At 57.2% G+C, this 18,945-nt stretch overlaps 2 protein-coding genes across 2 annotated transcripts; both read right to left on the reverse strand.

Moving 5' to 3' along the window:
• Positions 1-518: 518 nt before the first annotated feature.
• LOC147084890 (uncharacterized) lies at positions 519-18,945 on the reverse strand. Its single transcript, XM_085979580.1, is given in 4 exon segments — positions 519-4,426; positions 4,429-4,836; positions 4,838-5,335; positions 18,868-18,945. Coding segments are annotated over 3 exon segments (2,724 nt in total). The 5' UTR covers positions 5,141-5,335; positions 18,868-18,945; the 3' UTR covers positions 519-2,413.
• On the reverse strand, positions 7,261-12,035 carry LOC147084891 (uncharacterized). Its single transcript, XM_085979579.1, has one exon. It carries the CDS (start codon positions 11,764-11,766, stop codon positions 9,028-9,030), a length of 2,739 nt encoding a protein of 912 aa, XP_085835705.1. The 5' UTR covers positions 11,767-12,035; the 3' UTR covers positions 7,261-9,027.

Here is an 18,945-nt window from a genome sequence, read left to right on the forward strand (position 1 = left end):
TACCTCCGACAGTGCAGCGCTCCCTCAGTACTGGCACCGGGGAGTGTGGGCCTGGATTATGGGGCTTGAGTCCTAGAGTATATACATCTACCTCCGACAGGGCAGCGCTCCCTCAGTACTGGCACCGGGGAGTGTGGGCCTGGATTATGGGGCTCGAGTCCTAGAGTATATACATCTACCTCCGACAGTGCAGTGCTCCCTCAGTACTGGCACCGGGGAGTGTGGGCCTGGATTATGGGGCTCGAGTCTCCGCAGTGAGGACTCAAACCCTCGACCTTCTAACCGGTGTCAGTGTTGAATCACGCAATGGGATTATTTTTGCCCGAATTCTCCTCTCCCCGCCACAGTCCGAGGTGTCTCACACCTCACAGAAAGGCCGCTCCTTTGAAGGTGCTTGCCCCGGGAATTTCTCTGCCATTGGCGCGAGGGTGAGGTGCCATCCATCGGGGCATCGGGCAAGGAGGGGGTGTGGGGAAACCCGTCACAGACAGACAGACAGACACAGCTCGCCATCGGAGTACAGTGGAGACAGAAACCATTGTTTATTCAGTCAAGACAGGTTTCAGAGCAAGTACGGTAACAGAGCGAAGCAGTCAATCGGACCGGCGGGGGAGAGAGACAGACAGAGAGAGAGAGAGAGAGAGGATAAACAGACTGACTTGCCAATATAACAACAGACATTATTCAGGAAGACAGGCTTGATCAAGAGCCAATACTGGCTTCATTCCTCCGCTCTCTCCACAAGGTGTCCTGCTTGCCATGGTCAAGATTTCATTCCGATTCCGTTCCGGCACTTCGTTCCCGAGTACAACCGGCTCGTGGGCGGGGTATTCGACCAGATGGGGCATCGCGCCCGACCCTGTTTTCCCCCACCCGAGGGTTGCGGCCTGCTTAACACCCCCACGATCTCAGTTCCCAGCGGAGGGGGGTAAACGGAGGCGGTGGGGGGGGGTTTGGACCTGGCCGCGATGCCCCCCATAGTCGAATAGTCTGCCGACGTTCGCTGCCCCGATGGAGGCTGGGGGTCAGCTGCGGGGGCGTGGAGAGACGCTCGACAGTGACCATCAGGGCAACGCCAGGACCTCCCTCTCCTCTCTCAACCGACCCCGCCCGCCCCGCCTTGGGCCTTTGAAGTCATCCAATACCTCCCCTGAATTAGCCAGGTCTCTCTCTCTCTGTAACGCCCTCCTCGGCTCGTCAACCGCCACCGGCTTAAGGTTCACGGGATGGTCGGCTGGGAGTGGCGACCGTCCCCAGCCAGTCTCGGGGAGATCGGTGAGTGGGGCAGGGGCTGGAATTGGCCTCAGGACCCTCCCGGGACTTGGGAAGAGGGTGAGGGGGCAGTGGGGAGAAAAATACCCCAGTCAGGGCTCGCGATCATTGACTCCGGCTGCAATTAGCGCGAGTCCGTGAAGGGAGGATCGGAAGCAGACTGCGATGCACCCCGCGGCCGAATAGCCCATCCTGCGACGGAGGGGCTTCTCAGGAAGGGGAGGGGGGGCACAGTACGACAACAGGGTGCTGACGGTGCCACTCAATCCATGATAGAGAGCTTTCAGTATTCACAACGTGCAATGGAGCAGGGTGAGGGAAGGAGGGCAAGAGGAGGAGAGAGGGGGGGAGGAGGAGAGAGGGGGGGAGGAGGAGAGAGGGAGAAGGAGGAGGGGGGGAGGAGGAGGAGGAGGGGAGGAGGAAAGAGAGGGGGAGGAGGAGGAGAGAGGGGGAGGAGGAGGAGAAAGGAGAGGAGGAGAAAGGGGAGGGGGAGGAGGAGAGGGGGAGGAGGAGAGGGGGACGAGGCGCGGGGGACGAGGCGGAGAGGGAGGGGGACGGGGAGGAGGAGAGGGGGACGAGGAGAGGGGGGACGAGGCAAGGTGGAGAGGAGAGGGAGGAGGAGGCGAGGGAGGAAGGAGGACGGGAGGAGGCGAAGGGAGGAGGAGGTGGTCAGGGGGGATAAGGGGAGTAGGAGGAGGGGAGGGGGACGAGGCGTGGTGGGATGAGGCGGAGAGGGAGTGGGACGGGGAGGAGGAGAGGGGGACGAGGAGAGGGGGGACGAGGCGAGGTGGAGAGGAGAGGGAGGAGGAGGCGAGGGAGGAAGGAGGAGGCAAAGGGAGGAGGAGGGGAGGGGAGGAGGAGGAGGGGGACGAGGTGAGGTGGAGGAGGCGATAGGGAGGAGGAGGAGGTGAGGGGGGATGAGGGGAGGAGGAGGGGAGGGGGACGAGGCGAGGTGGGATGAGGCGAGGTGGAGGAGGAGGGGGAGAGGGGGGATGAGGCGAGGTGGAGGAGGGGGACGAGGCGAGGTGGAGGAGGAGAGGAATTGGGACAAGGACCAGACCACAAGACGCCTCAATCTGGCGAGCGATGGCGGGGCCCAGCACCGTCGAGCAGGCCCACCCTCCGGGTCGGAGGCCCGCCCTCAGCGGGGGCAGGGCAGGGGCCGCTCGTTGGCGTGGCAGGGCAGGTGGCAGGCCAGCTCGAAGGCCCGGGCAAAAGCCTCGGGGCAGTGGGGGCAGCGGAAGGCCGGCTCCTGCAGGCCGGGCAGGCGGCACCGGTGCTTGAGCAGGTGGACCAGCTGCGCAAAGCTCCGCCGGCACAGGCTGCAGTCGTAGGGCAGGGGGCCCGAGTCCGGAGCCCGGTCCTGCGGGAGGTCGAGGTCCTGCGGGAGTTCCAGGCTTCGGGCCTGCAGGAAATCGAGGCTTTGGGCCTGCGGGAGATCGACATCCTGTATGAGTTCGTCATCCTGCGTGAGGTCGACATCTTGCGGGAGTTCGAGGCTTTGGGCCTGCGGGAGATCGAGCCTTTGGGCCTGCGGGAGTTTGAGGCTTTGGGCCTGCGGGAGATCGAGCCTTTGGGCCTGCGGGAGTTTGAGGCTTTGGGCCTGCGGGAGATCGACGTCCTGTATGAGTTCGACATCCTGCGTGAGGTCGAGGGCCTGCGGGAGTTTGAGGCTTTGGGCCTGCGGGAGATCGACATCCTGTGGGAGTTTGAGGTTTTGGGCCTGCGGGAGATCGACGTCCTCTATGAGTTCGACATCCTGCGGGAAATCGAGGTTTTGGGCCTGTGGGAGATCGAGGCTTTGGGCCTGCGGGAGTTCGAGGCTTTGGGCCTGCGGGTGTTCGAGGTCCTGCGAGTGATCTGGGCCTTGGGCGTGTGCGAGTTCGAGGCCCTGGGCTAGTGGGAGTTCCAGGCCTCGGGCCTGCGGCAGCTCGAAGCCTGCGGCCTCCCCGGCCACGCTCCGCCCCACCGCCTCCCGGCCTGGCCCGCCCAGGGCCCGGGTGGCCCGGCAGTGCCGGGCCTGGTGGCCCCTCAGGCCCGAGGGGGCCTTGAAGGCCTTGCCACAGGCCGGGCAGGCGTGGGGCCGCAGCTGGGAGTGGGTGCGGCGGTGGCGGCCCAGCATGGAAGAGCGGGTGAAGCCTTTGCCACAGGAGGGGCAGACGTAGGGCCGTTCGCCCGTGTGCAGCCGGGCGTGCTGGTCCAGGTCCCGGCCGCTCTTGAAGGCCCAGGGGCAGGCCGGGCAGGGGAAGGGGGCCTGGTCGGAGTGGGAGCGCAGGTGGCGGGACAGCTCGTAGGGGTAGCGGAAGCCCTTGCCGCAGGACGGGCACAGGTGGCGGGGGGGGTCGGACCGGTGGCGGCTTTGGTGCTTCAGGAGGTAGGAGGCCGTCTTGAAGCTCTTGTCGCAGGAGGGGCAGGGGTAGGGTGTCTGGTCGGTGTGGGTGCGCAGGTGCTGGGCCAGGTAGTGCGGCCGCTTGAAGCGCTTGTCGCAGAGCGGGCAGGGGTAGGGGGCCTCATCTGTGTGGGTGAGCCGGTGGCGCAGGAGCTCGTAGGAGTTGACGAAGCCCTTGCCGCAGGCCGGGCAGGCGAAGGGCCGCTCGTCCGTGTGGCTGCGCTGGTGGCGCAGCAGGTGCGAGGCCCGGTTGTAGCTGCGGCCGCACTGGGCGCAGGCGAAGGCCGGCGGCGGGTGGCGGTGCCGGGCCTGGTGGGCCTGCAGCTCGCCCGAGGCGGCGAAGGCCAGCTGGCACAGTGGGCAGGGGAAGGGGCCCCGGCCGGCGTGGCCCTGGAGGTGGTGCCGCTCCAGGGCCCCCGGGTCGGAGAAAGCCTTGCCGCACACCGCGCACTTGGGGCCCGGCTTCTGGCGGGCGATGGCGACCGCGTGGGGACCCTCGGCTACCGGCTGCTCACGGTGGCGCGCGGACTGCGGCTCCCACCCCTCCTCCGGCCCCGGCTCCGCCGCCGGCTCTGGCGCCGGCCGCTGGTGCGTGCGGCGGTGACGGCGCAGGGTGCCGGGGTCGCGGAAGGCCTGGTGGCACTCGGGGCACGGGTAAGGCCGCTCGCCAGTATGGGAGTACTGGCGGCGGAGGAGGTGGGCCGAGCGGCTGTAGCCCTTGCCGCACAGCCGGCAGCGGAAGGGGCGGCGGCGGGGGGCCCGTGCTGGGCCCGCAGGTGGCAGGCCAGCCCCTCAGGCCGGGCGAAGCGCCGGGGACAGGCCGGGCAGCGGTGTGGCCGGCGGGGGTCATGCACCAGCCCGTGGCGGGCCAGCTCGTAGCGCTCCTTAAAGGCCTTGCCGCACTCGCTGCAGCGGAAGGCCGGGGCCCGCTCGTGGCGTCGGCGGTGCTTCTGGAGGTACCAGGGGGTGGCGAAGCGCTTGGGGCACAGCGGGCACTGGTAGGGTCGCTCCCGCTCGCAGGCGTGGCGGGCCAGCAGCTCGGGCAGGGCGAAGCAGAGGCCGCAGGCGAGGCAGCGGTGGAGGTCCGCCACATCCTCCGCCTCCTGCGGGCAGCGGTGCCGGGCCAGCACCTGGAAGTGGCCGAAACCGCGGCCGCAGGAAGAGCAGATGAAGGGGGGTGCGCGGCTGGTGCTGGGTGCGGTGCCAGGAGAGACACCAGGCCCGGGAGTAGCGCTTGCCGCAGTCGCCGCAGCGGTGCGGGCGGTTGGCGGGCGATCGCGGAGCCAGCGGTGTCGGGCGCCCGCCCTTCGCGCCTCGACGCACGCCCGTGGCGGGCAGAGACTCCCCCTCCGCCCACTCCTCCATCGGGGAATGCGCCGTCCTCGCTGTCAACATGTCGCTCCGCGGCGGTCGTGCGCGGCTCTTCGGGGGAACTCCCCGTCTCGTTTCACGTGGCGGTTCGGCGCGACGCCCCCTCATGGCCGCGGTCAGCTGAGTCTTCGGAAGAGGAGGGGGGTTGGGGGGCCGCGCTCCCGCCCGTGCTGGGATCAAGACGTCCGTCACCGGGCTGCCCCCACCACCGTTCGTCCTCCGCCCCTCCGTCTCGCGCGGCGCGGCGTCTCCGGGATGTCGTGGGTCTTCGTGACCCAGCGAGGGATTGGCGTCAAGGCGGTACTGCGGAAGGGAGAGCGCAAGACGGCATTCAGACATCGCACGGCGCAGACACGCCCAGGTTCAGAGAATGCACAGCGCTCACACTCCCGAGTTCAGAGAACGCACAGCGCTCACACTCCCGAGGTCAGAGAACGCACGGCGCTCACACTCCCGAGGTCAGAGAACGCACGGCGCTCACACTCCCGAGTTCAGAGAACACACAGCGCTCACACTCCCGAGTTCAGAGAACGCACGGCGCTCACACTCCCGAGTTCAGAGAACGCACAGCGCTCACACTTCCGAATTCAGGTAACACACAGCTCTCACACTCCAGAGTTCAGGCAACGCACGGCGCTCACACTCCCGAGTTCAGGGAACGCACAGCGCCGAACCTCCCATGCTCTGATAAGGAACAGCGCTTTAGATATAACTCAAGTCATGTACTGATATTAATCCCTCATTATTCCCCTCTCTCACTCACTGTCCCAAGTTTAAAGAAAGAATTGTATTTCGATAGCAACATCTCTAGACGTCCCAAAGCGCTTTACAGCCAATGAAGTACTTTTTGAAGTGCGGTCACTGTTGTAATGTGGGAAACACGGCAGCCAATTTGCGCACAGCAAGCTCCCACAAACAGCAATGTGATAATGACCAGATAATCTGTTTTACTGATATTGGTTCAGGGATAAATATTGGCCCAGGACACTGGGGCGAACTCCCCCCTGCTCTTCCTCCAATAGTGACCGTGGGATCTTTTACGTCCACCTGAGAGAGCAGACGGGGCCTCGGTTTAACGTCTCATCTGAAAGGCGGCACCTCCGACAGTGCAGCACTCCCTCAGTACTGGCACCGGGGAGTGTGGGCCTGGATTATGGAGCTCGAGTCCTAGAGTATATACATCTACCTCCGACAGTGCAGCTCTCCCTCAGTACTGGCACCGGGGAGTGTGGGCCTGGTTTATGGGGCTCGAGTCCTAGAGTATACACATCTACCTCCGACAGTGCAGCGCTCCCTCAGTACTGGCACCGGGGAGTGTGGGCCTGGATTATGGAGCTCGAGTCCTAGAGTATATACATCTACCTCCGACAGTGCAGCGCTCCCTCAGTACTGGCACCGGGGAGTGTGGGCCTGGATTATGGGGCTCGAGTCCTAGAGTATATACATCTACCTCCGACAGTGCAGCGCTCCCTCAGTACTGGCACCGGGGAGTGTGGGCCTGGATTATGGGGCTCGAGTCCTAGAGTATATACAACTACCTCCGACAGTGCAGCGCTCCCTCAGTACTGGCACCGGGGAGTGTGGGCCTGGATTATGGGGCTCGAGTCCTAGAGTATATCCATCTACCTCCGACAGTGCAGCGCCCCCTCAGTACTGGCACCGGGGAGTGTGGGCCTGGATTATGGAGCTCGAGTCCTAGAGTATATACATCTACCTCCGACAGTGCAGCGCTCCCTCAGTACTGGCACCGGGGAGTGTGGGCCTGGATTATGGAGCTCGAGTCCTAGAGTATATACATCTACCTCCGACAGTGCAGCGCTCCCTCAGTACTGGCACCGGGCAGTGTGGGCCTGGATTATGGAGCTCGAGTCCTAGAGTATATACATCTACCTCCGACAGTGCAGCACTCCCTCAGTACTGGCACCGGGGAGTGTGGGCCTGGATTATGGGGCTCGAGTCTCCGCAGTGAGGACTCAAACCCTCGACCTTCTAACCGGTGTCAGTGTTGAATCACGTAACGGGATTATTTTTGCCCGAATTCTCCTCTCCCCGCCACAATCCGAGGTGTCTCACACCTCACAGAAAGGCCGCTCATTTGAAGTTGCTTGCCCCGGGAATTTCTCTGCCATTGGCGCGAGGGTGAGGTGCCATCCATCGGGGCATCGGGCAAGGAGGGGGTGTGGGAAACCCGTCACAGACAGACAGACAGACACAGCTCGCCATCGGAGTACAGTGGAGACAGAAACCATTGTTTATTCAGTCAAGACAGGTTTCAGAGCAAGTACGGTAACAGAGCGAAGCAGTCAATCGGACCGGCGGGGGAGAGAGACAGACAGGGAGAGAGACAGAGAGAGAGAGAGAGAGAGAGAGAGAGGATAAACAGACTGACTTGCCAATATAACAACAGACATTATTCAGGAAGACAGGCTTGATCAAGAGCCAATACTGGCTTCATTCCTCCGCTCTCTCCACAAGGTGTCCTGCTTGCCATGGTCAAGATTTCATTCAGATTCCGTTCCGGCACTTCGTTCCCGAGTACAACCGGCTCGTGGGCGGGGTATTCGACCAGATGGGGCATCGCGCCCGATCCTGTTTTCCCCCACCCGAGGGTTGCGTCCTGCTTAGTACCCCCACGATCTCAGTTCCCAGCGAAGGGGGGTAAACGGAGGGGGGGGGGGATTGGACCTGGCCGCGATGCCCCCCATAGTCGAATAGTCTGCCGACGTTCGCTGCCCCGATTGAGGCTGGGGGTCAGTTGCGGGGGCGTGGAGAGACGCTCGACAGTGACCATCAGGTCAACGCCAGGACCTCCCTCTCCTCTCTCAACCGCCCCCGCCCACCCCGCCTTGGGCCTTTGAAGTCATCCAATACCTCCCCTGAATTAGCCAGGTCTCTCTCTCTCTGTAACGCCCTCCTCGGCTCGTCAACCGCCACCGGCTTAAGGTTCACGGGATGGTCGGCTGGGAGTGGCCACCGTCCCCAGCCAGTCTCGGGGAGATCGGTGAGTGGGGCAGGGGCTGGAATTGGCCTCAGGACCCTCCCGGGACTTGGGAAGAGGGTGAGGGGGCAGTGGGGAGAAAAATACCCCAGTCAGGACTCGCGATCATTGACTCCGGCTGCAATTAGCGCGAGTCCGTGAAGGGAGGATCGGAAGCAGACTGCGATGCACCCCGCGGCCGAATAGCCCATCCTGCGACGGAGGGGCTTCTCAGGAAGGGGAGGGGGGGGCACAGTACGACAACAGGGTGCTGACGGTGCCACTCAATCCATGATAGAGAGCTTTCAGTATTCACAACGTGCAATGGAGCAGGGTGAGGGAAGGAGGGCAAGAGGAGGAGGGGGGGAGGAGGAGAGAGGGAGGAGGCGGGGGGGAGGATGAGGAAGAGGAGAGAGAGGGGGAGGAGGAGGAGAGAGGGGGAGGAGGAGGAGAAAGGGGAGGAGGAGGAGAAAGGGGAGGGGGAGGAGGAGAGGGGGACGAGGCGAGGGGGACGAGGCGAGGGGGACGAGGCGGAGAGGGAGGGGGACGGGGAGGAGGACAGGGGGAAGAGGAGAGGGAGAGGGGGGATGAGGCGAGGTGGAGGAGGAGGGGGAGAGGAGGGATGAGGCGAGGTGGAGGAGGCGAGAGGGAGGAGGAGGAGGTGAGGGGGATAAGGGGAGGAGGAGGGGAGGGGGACGAGGCGAGGTGGAGGAGGAGGGGGAGAGGGGGGATGAGGCGAGGTGGAGGAGGGGGAGAGGGGGGACGAGGCGAGGTGGAGGAGGCGAGAGGGAGGAGGAGGAGGTGAGGGAGGAGGAGGGGAGGGGGGCGAGGCGAGGTGGAGGAGGAGGGGGAGAGGGGGGATGAGGCGAGGTGGAGGAGGGGGAGAGGGGGGACGTGGCGAGGTGGAGGAGGAGAGGAGTTGGGACAAGGACCAGACCACAAGACGCCTCAATCTGGCGAGCGATGGCGGGGCCCAGCACCGTCGAGCAGACCCACACTCCGGGTCGGAGGCCTGCCCTCAGCGGGGGCAGGGCAGGGGCCGCTCGTTGGCGTGGCAGGGCAGGTGGCAGGCCAGCTCGAAGGCCCGGGCAAAGGCCTCGGGGCAGTGGGGGCAGCGGAATGCCGGCTCCTGCAGGCCGGGCAGGCGGCACCGGTGCTTGAGCAGGTGGACCAGCTGCGCAAAGCTCCGCCGGCACAGGCTGCAGTCGTAGGGCAGGGGGCCCGAGTCCGGAGCCCGGTCCTGCGGGAGGTCGAGGTCCTGCGGGAGTTCCAGGCTTCGGGCCTGCGGGAAATCGAGGCTTTGGGCCTGCGGGAGATCGACATCCTGTATGAGTTCGACATCCTGCGTGAGGTCGACATCCTGCGGGAGTTCGAGGCTTTGGGCCTGCGGGAGATCGAGCCTTTGGGCCTGCGGGAGTTTGAGGCTTTGGGCCTGCGGGAGATCGAGCCTTTGGGCCTGCGGGAGTTCGAGGCTATGGGCCTGCGGGAGATCGAGCCTTTGGGCCTGCGGGAGTTTGAGGCTTTGGGCCTGCGGGAGATCGAGCCTTTGGGCCTGCGGGAGTTTGAGGCTTTGGGCCTGCGGGAGATCGACGTCCTGTATGAGTTCGACATCCTGCGTGAGGTCGAGGGCCTGCGGGAGTTTGAGGCTTTGGGCCTGCGGGAGAGCAACATCCTGTGGGAGTTTGAGGTTTTGGGCCTGCGGGAGATCGACGTCCTCTATGAGTTCGACATCCTGCGGGAAATCGAGGTTTTGGGCCTGCGGGAGATCAAGGCTTTGGGCCTGCGGGCGTTCGAGGCTTTGGGCCTGTGGGAGTTCGAGGTCCTGCGAGTGATCTGGGCCTTGGGCGTGTGCGAGTTCGAGGCCCTGGGCTAGTGGGAGTTCCAGGCCTCGGGCCTGCGGCGGCTCGAAGCCTGCGGCCTCCCTGGCCACGCTCCGCCCCACCGCCTCCGGGCCTGGCCCGCCCAGGGCCCGGGTGGCCCGGCAGTGCCGGGCCTGGTGGCCCCTCAGGCCCGAGGGGGCCTTGAAGGCCTTGCCACAGGCCGGGCAGGCGTGGGGCCGCAGCTGGGAGTGGGTGCGGCGGTGGCGGCCCAGCATGGAAGAGCGGGTGAAGCCTTTGCCACAGGAGGGGCAGACGTAGGGCCGTTCGCCCGTGTGCAGCCGGGCGTGCTGGTCCAGGTCCCGGCCGCTCTTGAAGGCCCGGGGGCAGGCCGGGCAGGGGAAGGGGGCCTGGTCGGAGTGGGAGCGCAGGTGGCGGGCCAGCTCGTAGGGGTAGCGGAAGCCCTTGCCGCAGGACGGGCACAGGTGGCGGGGGGGGTCGGACCGGTGGCGGCTTTGGTGCTTCAGGAGGTAGGAGGCCGTCTTGAAGCTCTTGTCGCAGGAGGGGCAGGGGTAGGGTGTCTGGTCGGTGTGGGTGCGCAGGTGCTGGGCCAGGTAGTGCGGCCGCTTGAAGCGCTTGTCGCAGAGCGGGCAGGGGTAGGGGGCCTCATCTGTGTGGGTGAGCCGGTGGCGCAGGAGCTCGTAGGAGTTGACGAAGCCCTTGCCGCAGGCCGGGCAGGCGAAGGGCCGCTCGTCCGTGTGGCTGCGCTGGTGGCGCAGCAGGTGCGAGGCCCGGTTGTAGCTGCGGCCGCACTGGGCGCAGGCGAAGGCCGGCGGCGGGTGGCGGTGCCGGGCCTGGTGGGCCTGCAGCTCGCCCGAGGCAGCGAAGGCCAGCTGGCACAGTGGGCAGGGGAAGGGGCCCCGGCCGGCGTGGCCCTGGAGGTGGTGCCGCTCCAGGGCCCCCGGGTCGGAGAAAGCCTTGCCGCACACCGCGCACTTGGGGCCCGGCTTCTGGCGGGCGATGGCGACCGCGTGGGGACCCTCGGCTACCGGCTGCTCAGGGGGGCGCGCGGACTGCGGCTCCCACCCCTCCTCCGGCCCCGGCTCCGCCGCCGGCTCTGGCGCCGGCCGCTGGTGCGTGCGGCGGTGACGGCGCAGGGTGCCGGGGTCGCGGAAGGCCTGGTGGCACTCGGGGCACGGGTAAGGCCGCTCGCCAGTATGGGAGTACTGGTGGCGGAGGAGGTGGGCCGAGCGGCTGTAGCCCTTGCCGCACAACCGGCAGCGGAAGGGGCGGCGGCGGGGGGGCCCGTGCTGGGCCCGCAGGTGGCAGGCCAGCCCCTCGGGCCGGGCGAAGCGCCGGGGACAGGCCGGGCAGCGGTGTGGCCGGCGGGGGTCGTGCACCAGCCCGTGGCGGGCCAGTTCGTAGCGCTCCTTAAAGGCCTTGCCGCACTCGCCGCAGCGGAAGGCCGGGGCCCGCTCGTGGCGTCGGCGGTGCTTCTGGAGGTACCAGGGGGTGGCGAAGCGCTTGGGGCACAGCGGGCACTGGTAGGGTCGCTCCCGCTCGCAGGCGTGGCGGGCCAGCAGCTCGGGCAGGGCGAAGCAGAGGCCGCAGGCGAGGCAGCGGTGGAGGTCCGCCACATCCTCCGCCTCCTGCGGGCAGCGGTGCCGGGCCAGCACCTGGAAGTGGCCGAAACCGCGGCCGCAGGAAGAGCAGATGAAGGGGGTGCGCGGCTGGTGCTGGGTGCGGTGCCAGGAGAGACACCAGGCCCGGGAGTAGCGCTTGCCGCAGTCGCCGCAGCGGTGCGGGTGGTTGGCGGGCGATCGCGGAGCCAGCAGTGTCGGGCGCCCGCCCTTCGCGCCTCGACGCATGCCCGTGGCGGGCAGAGACTCCCCCTCCGCCCACTCCTCCATCGGGGAATGCGCCGTCCTTGCTGTCAACATCTGTCGCTCCGCGGCGGTCGTGCGCGGCTCTTCGGGGGAACTCCCCGTCTCGTTTCACGTGGCGGTTCGGCGCGACGGGCCCCTCATGGCCGCGGTCAGCTGAGTCTTCGGAAGAGGAGGGGGGTTGGGGGGCCGCGCTCCCGCCCGTGCTGGGATCAAGATGTCCGTCGCCGGGCTGCCCCCACCACCGTTCGTCCTCCGCCCCTCCGTCTCGCGCGGCGTCTCCGGGATGTCGTGGGTCTTCGTGACCCAGCGAGGGATTGGCGTCAAGGCGGGTACTGCGGAAGGGAGAGCGCAAGACGGCATTCAGACATCGCACGGCGCAGACACGCCCAGGTTCAGAGAACGCACAGCGCTCACACTCCCGAGTTCAGAGAACGCACAGCGCTCACACTCCCGAGGTCAGAGAACGCACGGCGCTCACACTCCCGAGTTCAGAGAACGCACAGCGCTCACACTCCCGAGTTCAGAGAACGCACAGCGCTCACACTCCCGAGTTCAGAGAACGCACAGCGCTCACACTCCCGAGTTCAGAGAACGCACAGCGCTCACACTCCCGAGTTCAGGGAACGCACAGCGCTCACACTCCCGAGTTCAGAGAACGCACAGCGCTCACACTCCCGAGTTCAGAGAACGCACAGCGCTCACACTCCCGAGTTCAGGGAACGCACAGCGCTCACACTCCCGAGTTCAGAGAACGCACAGCGCTCACACTCCCGAGTTCAGGGAACGCACGTTGCTCACACTCCCGAGTTCAGGGAACGCACAGCGCTCACACTCCCGAATTCAGGTAACACACAGCTCTCACACTCCAGAGTTCAGGCAACGCACGGCGCTCACACTCCCGAGTTCAGGGAACGCGCAGCGCCGAACCTCCCATGCTCTGATAAGGAACAGCGCTTTAGATATAGCTCAAGTCATGTACTGATATTAATCCCTCATTATTCCCCTCTCTCACTCACTGCCCCAAGTTTAAAGAAAGAATTGTATTTCGATAGCAACATCTCTAGACGTCCCAAAGTGCTTTACAGCCAATGAAGTACTTTTTGAAGTGTGGTCACTGTTGTAATGTGGGAAACACGGCAGCCAATTTGCGCACAGCAAGCTCCCACAAACAGCAATGTGATAATGACCAGATAATCTACTCTAGTGATATTGGGTCAGGGATAAACATTGGCCCAGGACACTGGGGCGAACTCCCCCCTGCTCTTCATCCAATAGTGACGGTGGGATCTTTTACGTCCACCTGAGAGAGCAGACGGGGCCTCGGTTTAACATCTCATCTGAAAGGCGGCACCTCCGACAGTGCAGCACTCCCTCAGTACTGGCACCGGGGAGTGTGGGCCTGGATTATGGGGCTCGAGTCCTAGAGTATATACATCTACCTCCGACGGTGCAGCGCTCCCTCAGTACTGGCATCTCCTCCAGCCCGACAATTCTCATCCTCCTGTTCAAATCCCTCCATGGCCCTCGCCCCCTCCCTATCTCTGTAACCTCCTCCAGCCCTACAATTCTCATCCTCCTGTTCAAATCCCTCCATGGCCCCTCGCCCCCTCCCTATCTCTGTAACCTCCTCCAGCCCTACAATTCTCATCCTCCTGTTCAAATCCCTCCGTGGCCCCTTGCCCCCTCCCTATCTCTGTAACCTCCTCCAGCCCCTACAATTCTCATCCTCCTGTTCAAATCCCTCCATGGCCCTCGCCCCCTCCCTGTCTCTGTAACCTCCTCCAGCCCCTACAATTCTCATCCTCCTGTTCAAATCCCTCCATGGCCCCTCGCCCCCTCCCTATCTCTGTAACCTCCTCCAGTCCCTACAATTCTCATCCTCCTGTTCAAATCCCTCCATGGCCCTCGCCCCCTCCCTATCTCTGTAACCTCCTCCAGCCCCACAATTCTCATCCTCCTGTTCAAATTCCTCCATGGCCCTCGCCCCCTCCCTATCTCTGTAACCTCCTCCAGCCCCTACAATTCTCATCCTCCTGTTCAAATCCCTCCATGGCCCTCGCCCCCTCCCTGTCTCTGTAACCTCCTCCAGCCCCTACAATTCTCATCCTCCTGTTCAAATCCCTCCATGGCCCTCGCCCCCTCCCTATCTCTGTAACCTCCTCCAGCCCCTACAATTCTCATCCTCCTGTTCAAATCATTCCATGGCCCCCCGCCCCCTCCCTATCTCTGTAACCTCCTCCAGTCCCTACAATTCTCATCCTCCTGTTCAAATCCCTCCATGGCCCCTCGCCACCTCCCTATCTCTGTAACCTCCTCCAGCCCTACAATTCTCATCCTCCTGTTCAAATCCCTCCATGGCCCCTCGCCCCCTCCCTATCTCTAACCTCCTCCAGCCCTACAATTCTCATCCTCCTGTTCAAATCCCTCCATGGCCCTCGCCCCCTCCCTATCTCTAACCTCCTCCAGCCCTACAATTCTCATCCTCCTGTTCAAATCCCTCCATGGCCCTCGCCGTCTCCCTATCTCTGTAACCTCCTCCACCCTACAATTCTCATCCTCCTGTTCAAATCCCTCCATGGCCCCTCGCCCCCTCCCTATCTCTGTAACCTCCTCCAGCCCCTACAATTCTCATCCTCCTGTTCAAATCCCTCCATGGCCCTCGCCCTCTCCCTATCTCTGTAACCTCCTCCAGTCCCTACAATTCTCATCCTCCTGTTCAAATCCCTCCATGGCCCTCGCCCCCTCCCTATCTCTAACCTCCTCCAGACCTACAATTCTCATCCTCCTGTTCAAATCCCTCCATGGCCCTCGCCCTCTCCCTATCTCTGTAACCTCCTCCAGCCCCTACAATTCTCATCCTCCGGTTCAAATCCCCCCATGGCCCGTCGCCCCCTCCCTATCTCTCTAACCTCCTCCAGCCCCTACAATTCTCATCCTCCTGTTCAAATCCCTCCATGGCCCTCGCTCCCTCCCTATCTCTGTAACCTCCTCCAGCCCTACAATTCTCATCCTCCTGTTCAAATCCCTCCATGGCCCCTCGCCCCCTCCCTATCTCTGTAACCTCCTCCAGCCCTACAACCCTCCGAGATCTCTGCGCTCCTCCAATTCTGCCCTCTTGAACATCCCCGATTTCCATCGCTCCACCATTGGCGGCCGTGCCTTCAGCTGCCTGGGGCCCTGAGCTCTGGAATTCCCACCCTAAACCTCTCCGCCTCTCTCTCCTCCTTTAAGACGCTCCTTAAAACCGACCTCTTTGACCCAGCGTTTGGTCACCTGTCCTAATATCTCCACATGTGGCTCGGTGTCAAATTGTGTTTGATAATCGCTCCTGTGAAGCCCCTTGGGACGTTTTACTACGTTAAAGGCGCTATATAAATGCAAGTAGTTGTTATGTTCATGTATATAGATTAGTATTAATCCCTTATTATTCCTCTCTCTCATTCACTGCCCCGTTAATATATTTAGAGATATTAATAGATATATTATACAGTAATATTAATCCCTGATTATTCCCCTCACTGCCAGTTAATATATTTAGTTATATTAATATATCGATGAATATTAATCCGATTATTCCCCTCACTCCCCCAGTTAATATATTTACAGATATATTAATATCGATGAATATTAATCCCTGATTATTCCACTCACTGTCAGTTAATATATTTACAGATATATTAATATATCGATGAATATTAATCCCTGATTATTCCCCTCACTCCCCCAGTTAATATATTTAGATATATTAATATCGATGAATATTAATCCCTGATTATTCCCCTCACTCCCCCAGTTAATATATTTACAAATATATTAATATATCGATGAATATTAATCCCTGATTATTCCCCTCACTGTCCCAGTGATATATTTACAGATATATTAATATATCGATGAATATTAATCCCTGATTATTCCCCTCACTCCCCCAGTTAATATATTTACAGATATATTAATATATTGATGAATATTAATCCCTGATTATTCCCCTCACTCCCCCAGTTAATATATTTAGATATATTAATATCGATGAATATTAATCCCTGATTATTCCCCTCACTCCCCCAGTTAATATATTTACAGATATATTAATATATCGATGAATATTAATCCCTGATTATTCCCCTCACTCCCCCAGTTAATATATTTAGATATATTAATATCGATGAATATTAATCCCTGATTATTCCCCTCACTCCCCCAGTTAATATATTTACAAATATATTAATATATCGATGAATATTAATCCCTGATTATTCCCCTCACTGTCCCAGTGATATATTTACAGATATATTAATATCGATGAATATTAATCCCTGATTATTCCCCTCACTCCCCCAGTTAATATATTTACAGATATATTAATATCGATGAATATTAATCCCTGATTATTCCCCTCACTCCCCCAGTTAATATATTTACAGATATATTAATATATCGATGAATATTAATCCGATTATTCCCCTCACTGCCCCAGTTAATATATTTACAGATATATTAATATCGATGAATATTAATCCCTGATTATTCCCCTCACTCCCCCAGTTAATATATTTACAGATATATTAATATCGATGAATATTAATCCCTGATTATTCCCCTCACTCCCCCAGTTAATATATTTACAGATATATTAATATATCGATGAATATTAATCCCTGATTATTCCCCTCAGTCAGTTAATATATTTACAGATATATTAATATCGATGAATATTAATCCCTGATTATTCCCCTCACTCCCCCAGTTAATATATTTACAGATATATTAATATATCGATGAATATTAATCCGATTATTCCCCTCACTCCCCCAGTTAATATATTTACAGATATATTAATATCGATGAATATTAATCCCTGATTATTCCCCTCACTGTCAGTTAATATATTTACAGATATATTAATATATCGATGAATATTAATCCCTGATTATTCCCCTCACTGTCCCAGTGATATATTTACAGATATATTAATACATATAGAATAATTATTCCCTGATTATTCCCCAGTCCCCCAGTTAATATATTTACAGATTTAATATATAGAGTAATATTAATCCCTGATTATTCCCCTCACTGCCAAAGTTAATATATTTACAGATTATATTAATATATCGATGAATTTTAATCCCTGATTATTCCCCTCAGTCCCCCAGTTAATAGATATTCAGATATTGAGATATATTAATAATGTTAGAGTAATATTTATCCCTGATTATTCCCCTCACTGCCAGTGATATATTTACAGATATATTAATATATATAGAATATTATTCCCTGATTATTCCCCTCAGTCCCCTAGTTAATATATTTACAGATTTAATATATAGAGTAATATTAATCCCTGATTATTCCTCTCACTGCCAGTTAATATATTTACAGATATATTAATATATCGATGAATATTAATCCGATTATTCCTCTCACTGCCAGTTAATATATTGATATATTAATATATTGATGAATATTAATCCCTGATTATTCCCCTCACTGCCCCAGTTAATATATTTAGTTATATTAATATATTGATGAATATTAATCCCTGATTATTCCCCTCAGTTAATATATTTACAGATATATTAATATCGATGAATATTAATCCGATTATTCCCCTCACTGTCAGTTAATATATTTACAGATATATTAATATCTCGATGAATATTAATCTGATTATTCTCCTCAGTCAGTTAATATATTTAGATATTAATATATCGATGAATATTAGTCCCTGATTATTCCCCTCAGTCCCCCAGTTAATAAATATTCAGATATTAAGATCTATGAATAATATTAGAGTAATATTAATCCCTGATTATTCCTCTCACTGCCAGTTAATATATTTACAGATATATTATTAATGTTAGAGTAATATTAATCCCTGACTATTCCCCTCAGTCCCCCAGTTAATATATTTACAGATATATTAATATATCGATCGATGAATATTAGTCCCTGATTATTCCCCTCACTGTCAGTTAATATATTTACAGATATATTAATATATCGATGAATATTAATCCGACTATTCCCCTCAGTCCCCCAGTTAATATATTTACAGATATATTAATATATCGATCGATGAATATTAGTCCCTGATTATTCCCCTCACTGTCAGTTAATATATTTGCAGATATATTAATATATCAATGAATATTAATCCCTGATTATTCCCCTCACTCCCCGTTAATATATTTACAGATATATTAATATATCAATGAATATTAATCCCTGATTATTCCCCTCACTGTCAGTTAATATATTTACAGATATATTAATATATCAATGAATATTAATCCCTGATTATTCCCCTCAGTCAGTTAATATATTTACAGATATATTAATATATCAATGAATATTAATCCCTAATTATTCCCCTCACTGTCAGTTAATATATTTACAGATATATTAATATATCAATGAATATTAATCCCTGATTATTCCCCTCACTCCCCGTTAATATATTTACAGATATATTAATATATCAATGAATATTAATCCCTGATTATTGCCATCAGTCCCCAGTTAATAGATATTGAGATATATTAATAACTTGAGTAATATTAATCCCTGATTATTCCCCTGTCATTTAATATATTTGCATATATTAATATATCAATGAATATTAATCCCTGATTATTCCCCTCACTGCCCCAGTTAACATATTTACAGATACAGTAATTATGAGTAATATTAATCCCTGATTATTCCCCTCACTGCCCCAGTTAATATATTTAGATACAGTAATTATGAGTAATATTAATCCCTGATTATTCCCCTCACTGCCCCAGTTAATATATTTAGAGACACATTAATAATTTTACAGTAATATTAATCCCTGATTATTTCCCTCAGTGCCCCAGTTGATATGTTGATATTGATTGATTGATTCTGCTGCTTTATTGGCCTGATTATTCCCCTCACTGTCCCAGTTGATATATCTGCAGATATATTAATATACACAGATGAATATTGATCACTGCTTGTTCCCCTCTCTCATTCACTGCCCCAGTTAATACCTATTGAGATATTTTCAGCTCTATCAATATAGAGAGTGATACTAATCTCAGATTATTGCCCTCAGTGGCCCCCAGTTGATCTTTTGCTGCATTCATGCTGGTGCATTCACTCATTCTGCTCCCTCTGGGGTTTTATTACCTGTTTTTTGAAGCCTTTCTCACCTCTTGCAAGCTTCTGGCACTAACTTCCGGTCACAGCCCTGACCTTTCACCCCGG

This window comes from Somniosus microcephalus, unplaced genomic scaffold (assembly GCF_052327205.1).
Source record: "Somniosus microcephalus isolate GS21.2 unplaced genomic scaffold, FLI_Smic_1.0 unresolved_chr9, whole genome shotgun sequence".
Lineage (NCBI taxonomy): Eukaryota > Metazoa > Chordata > Chondrichthyes > Squaliformes > Somniosidae > Somniosus > Somniosus microcephalus.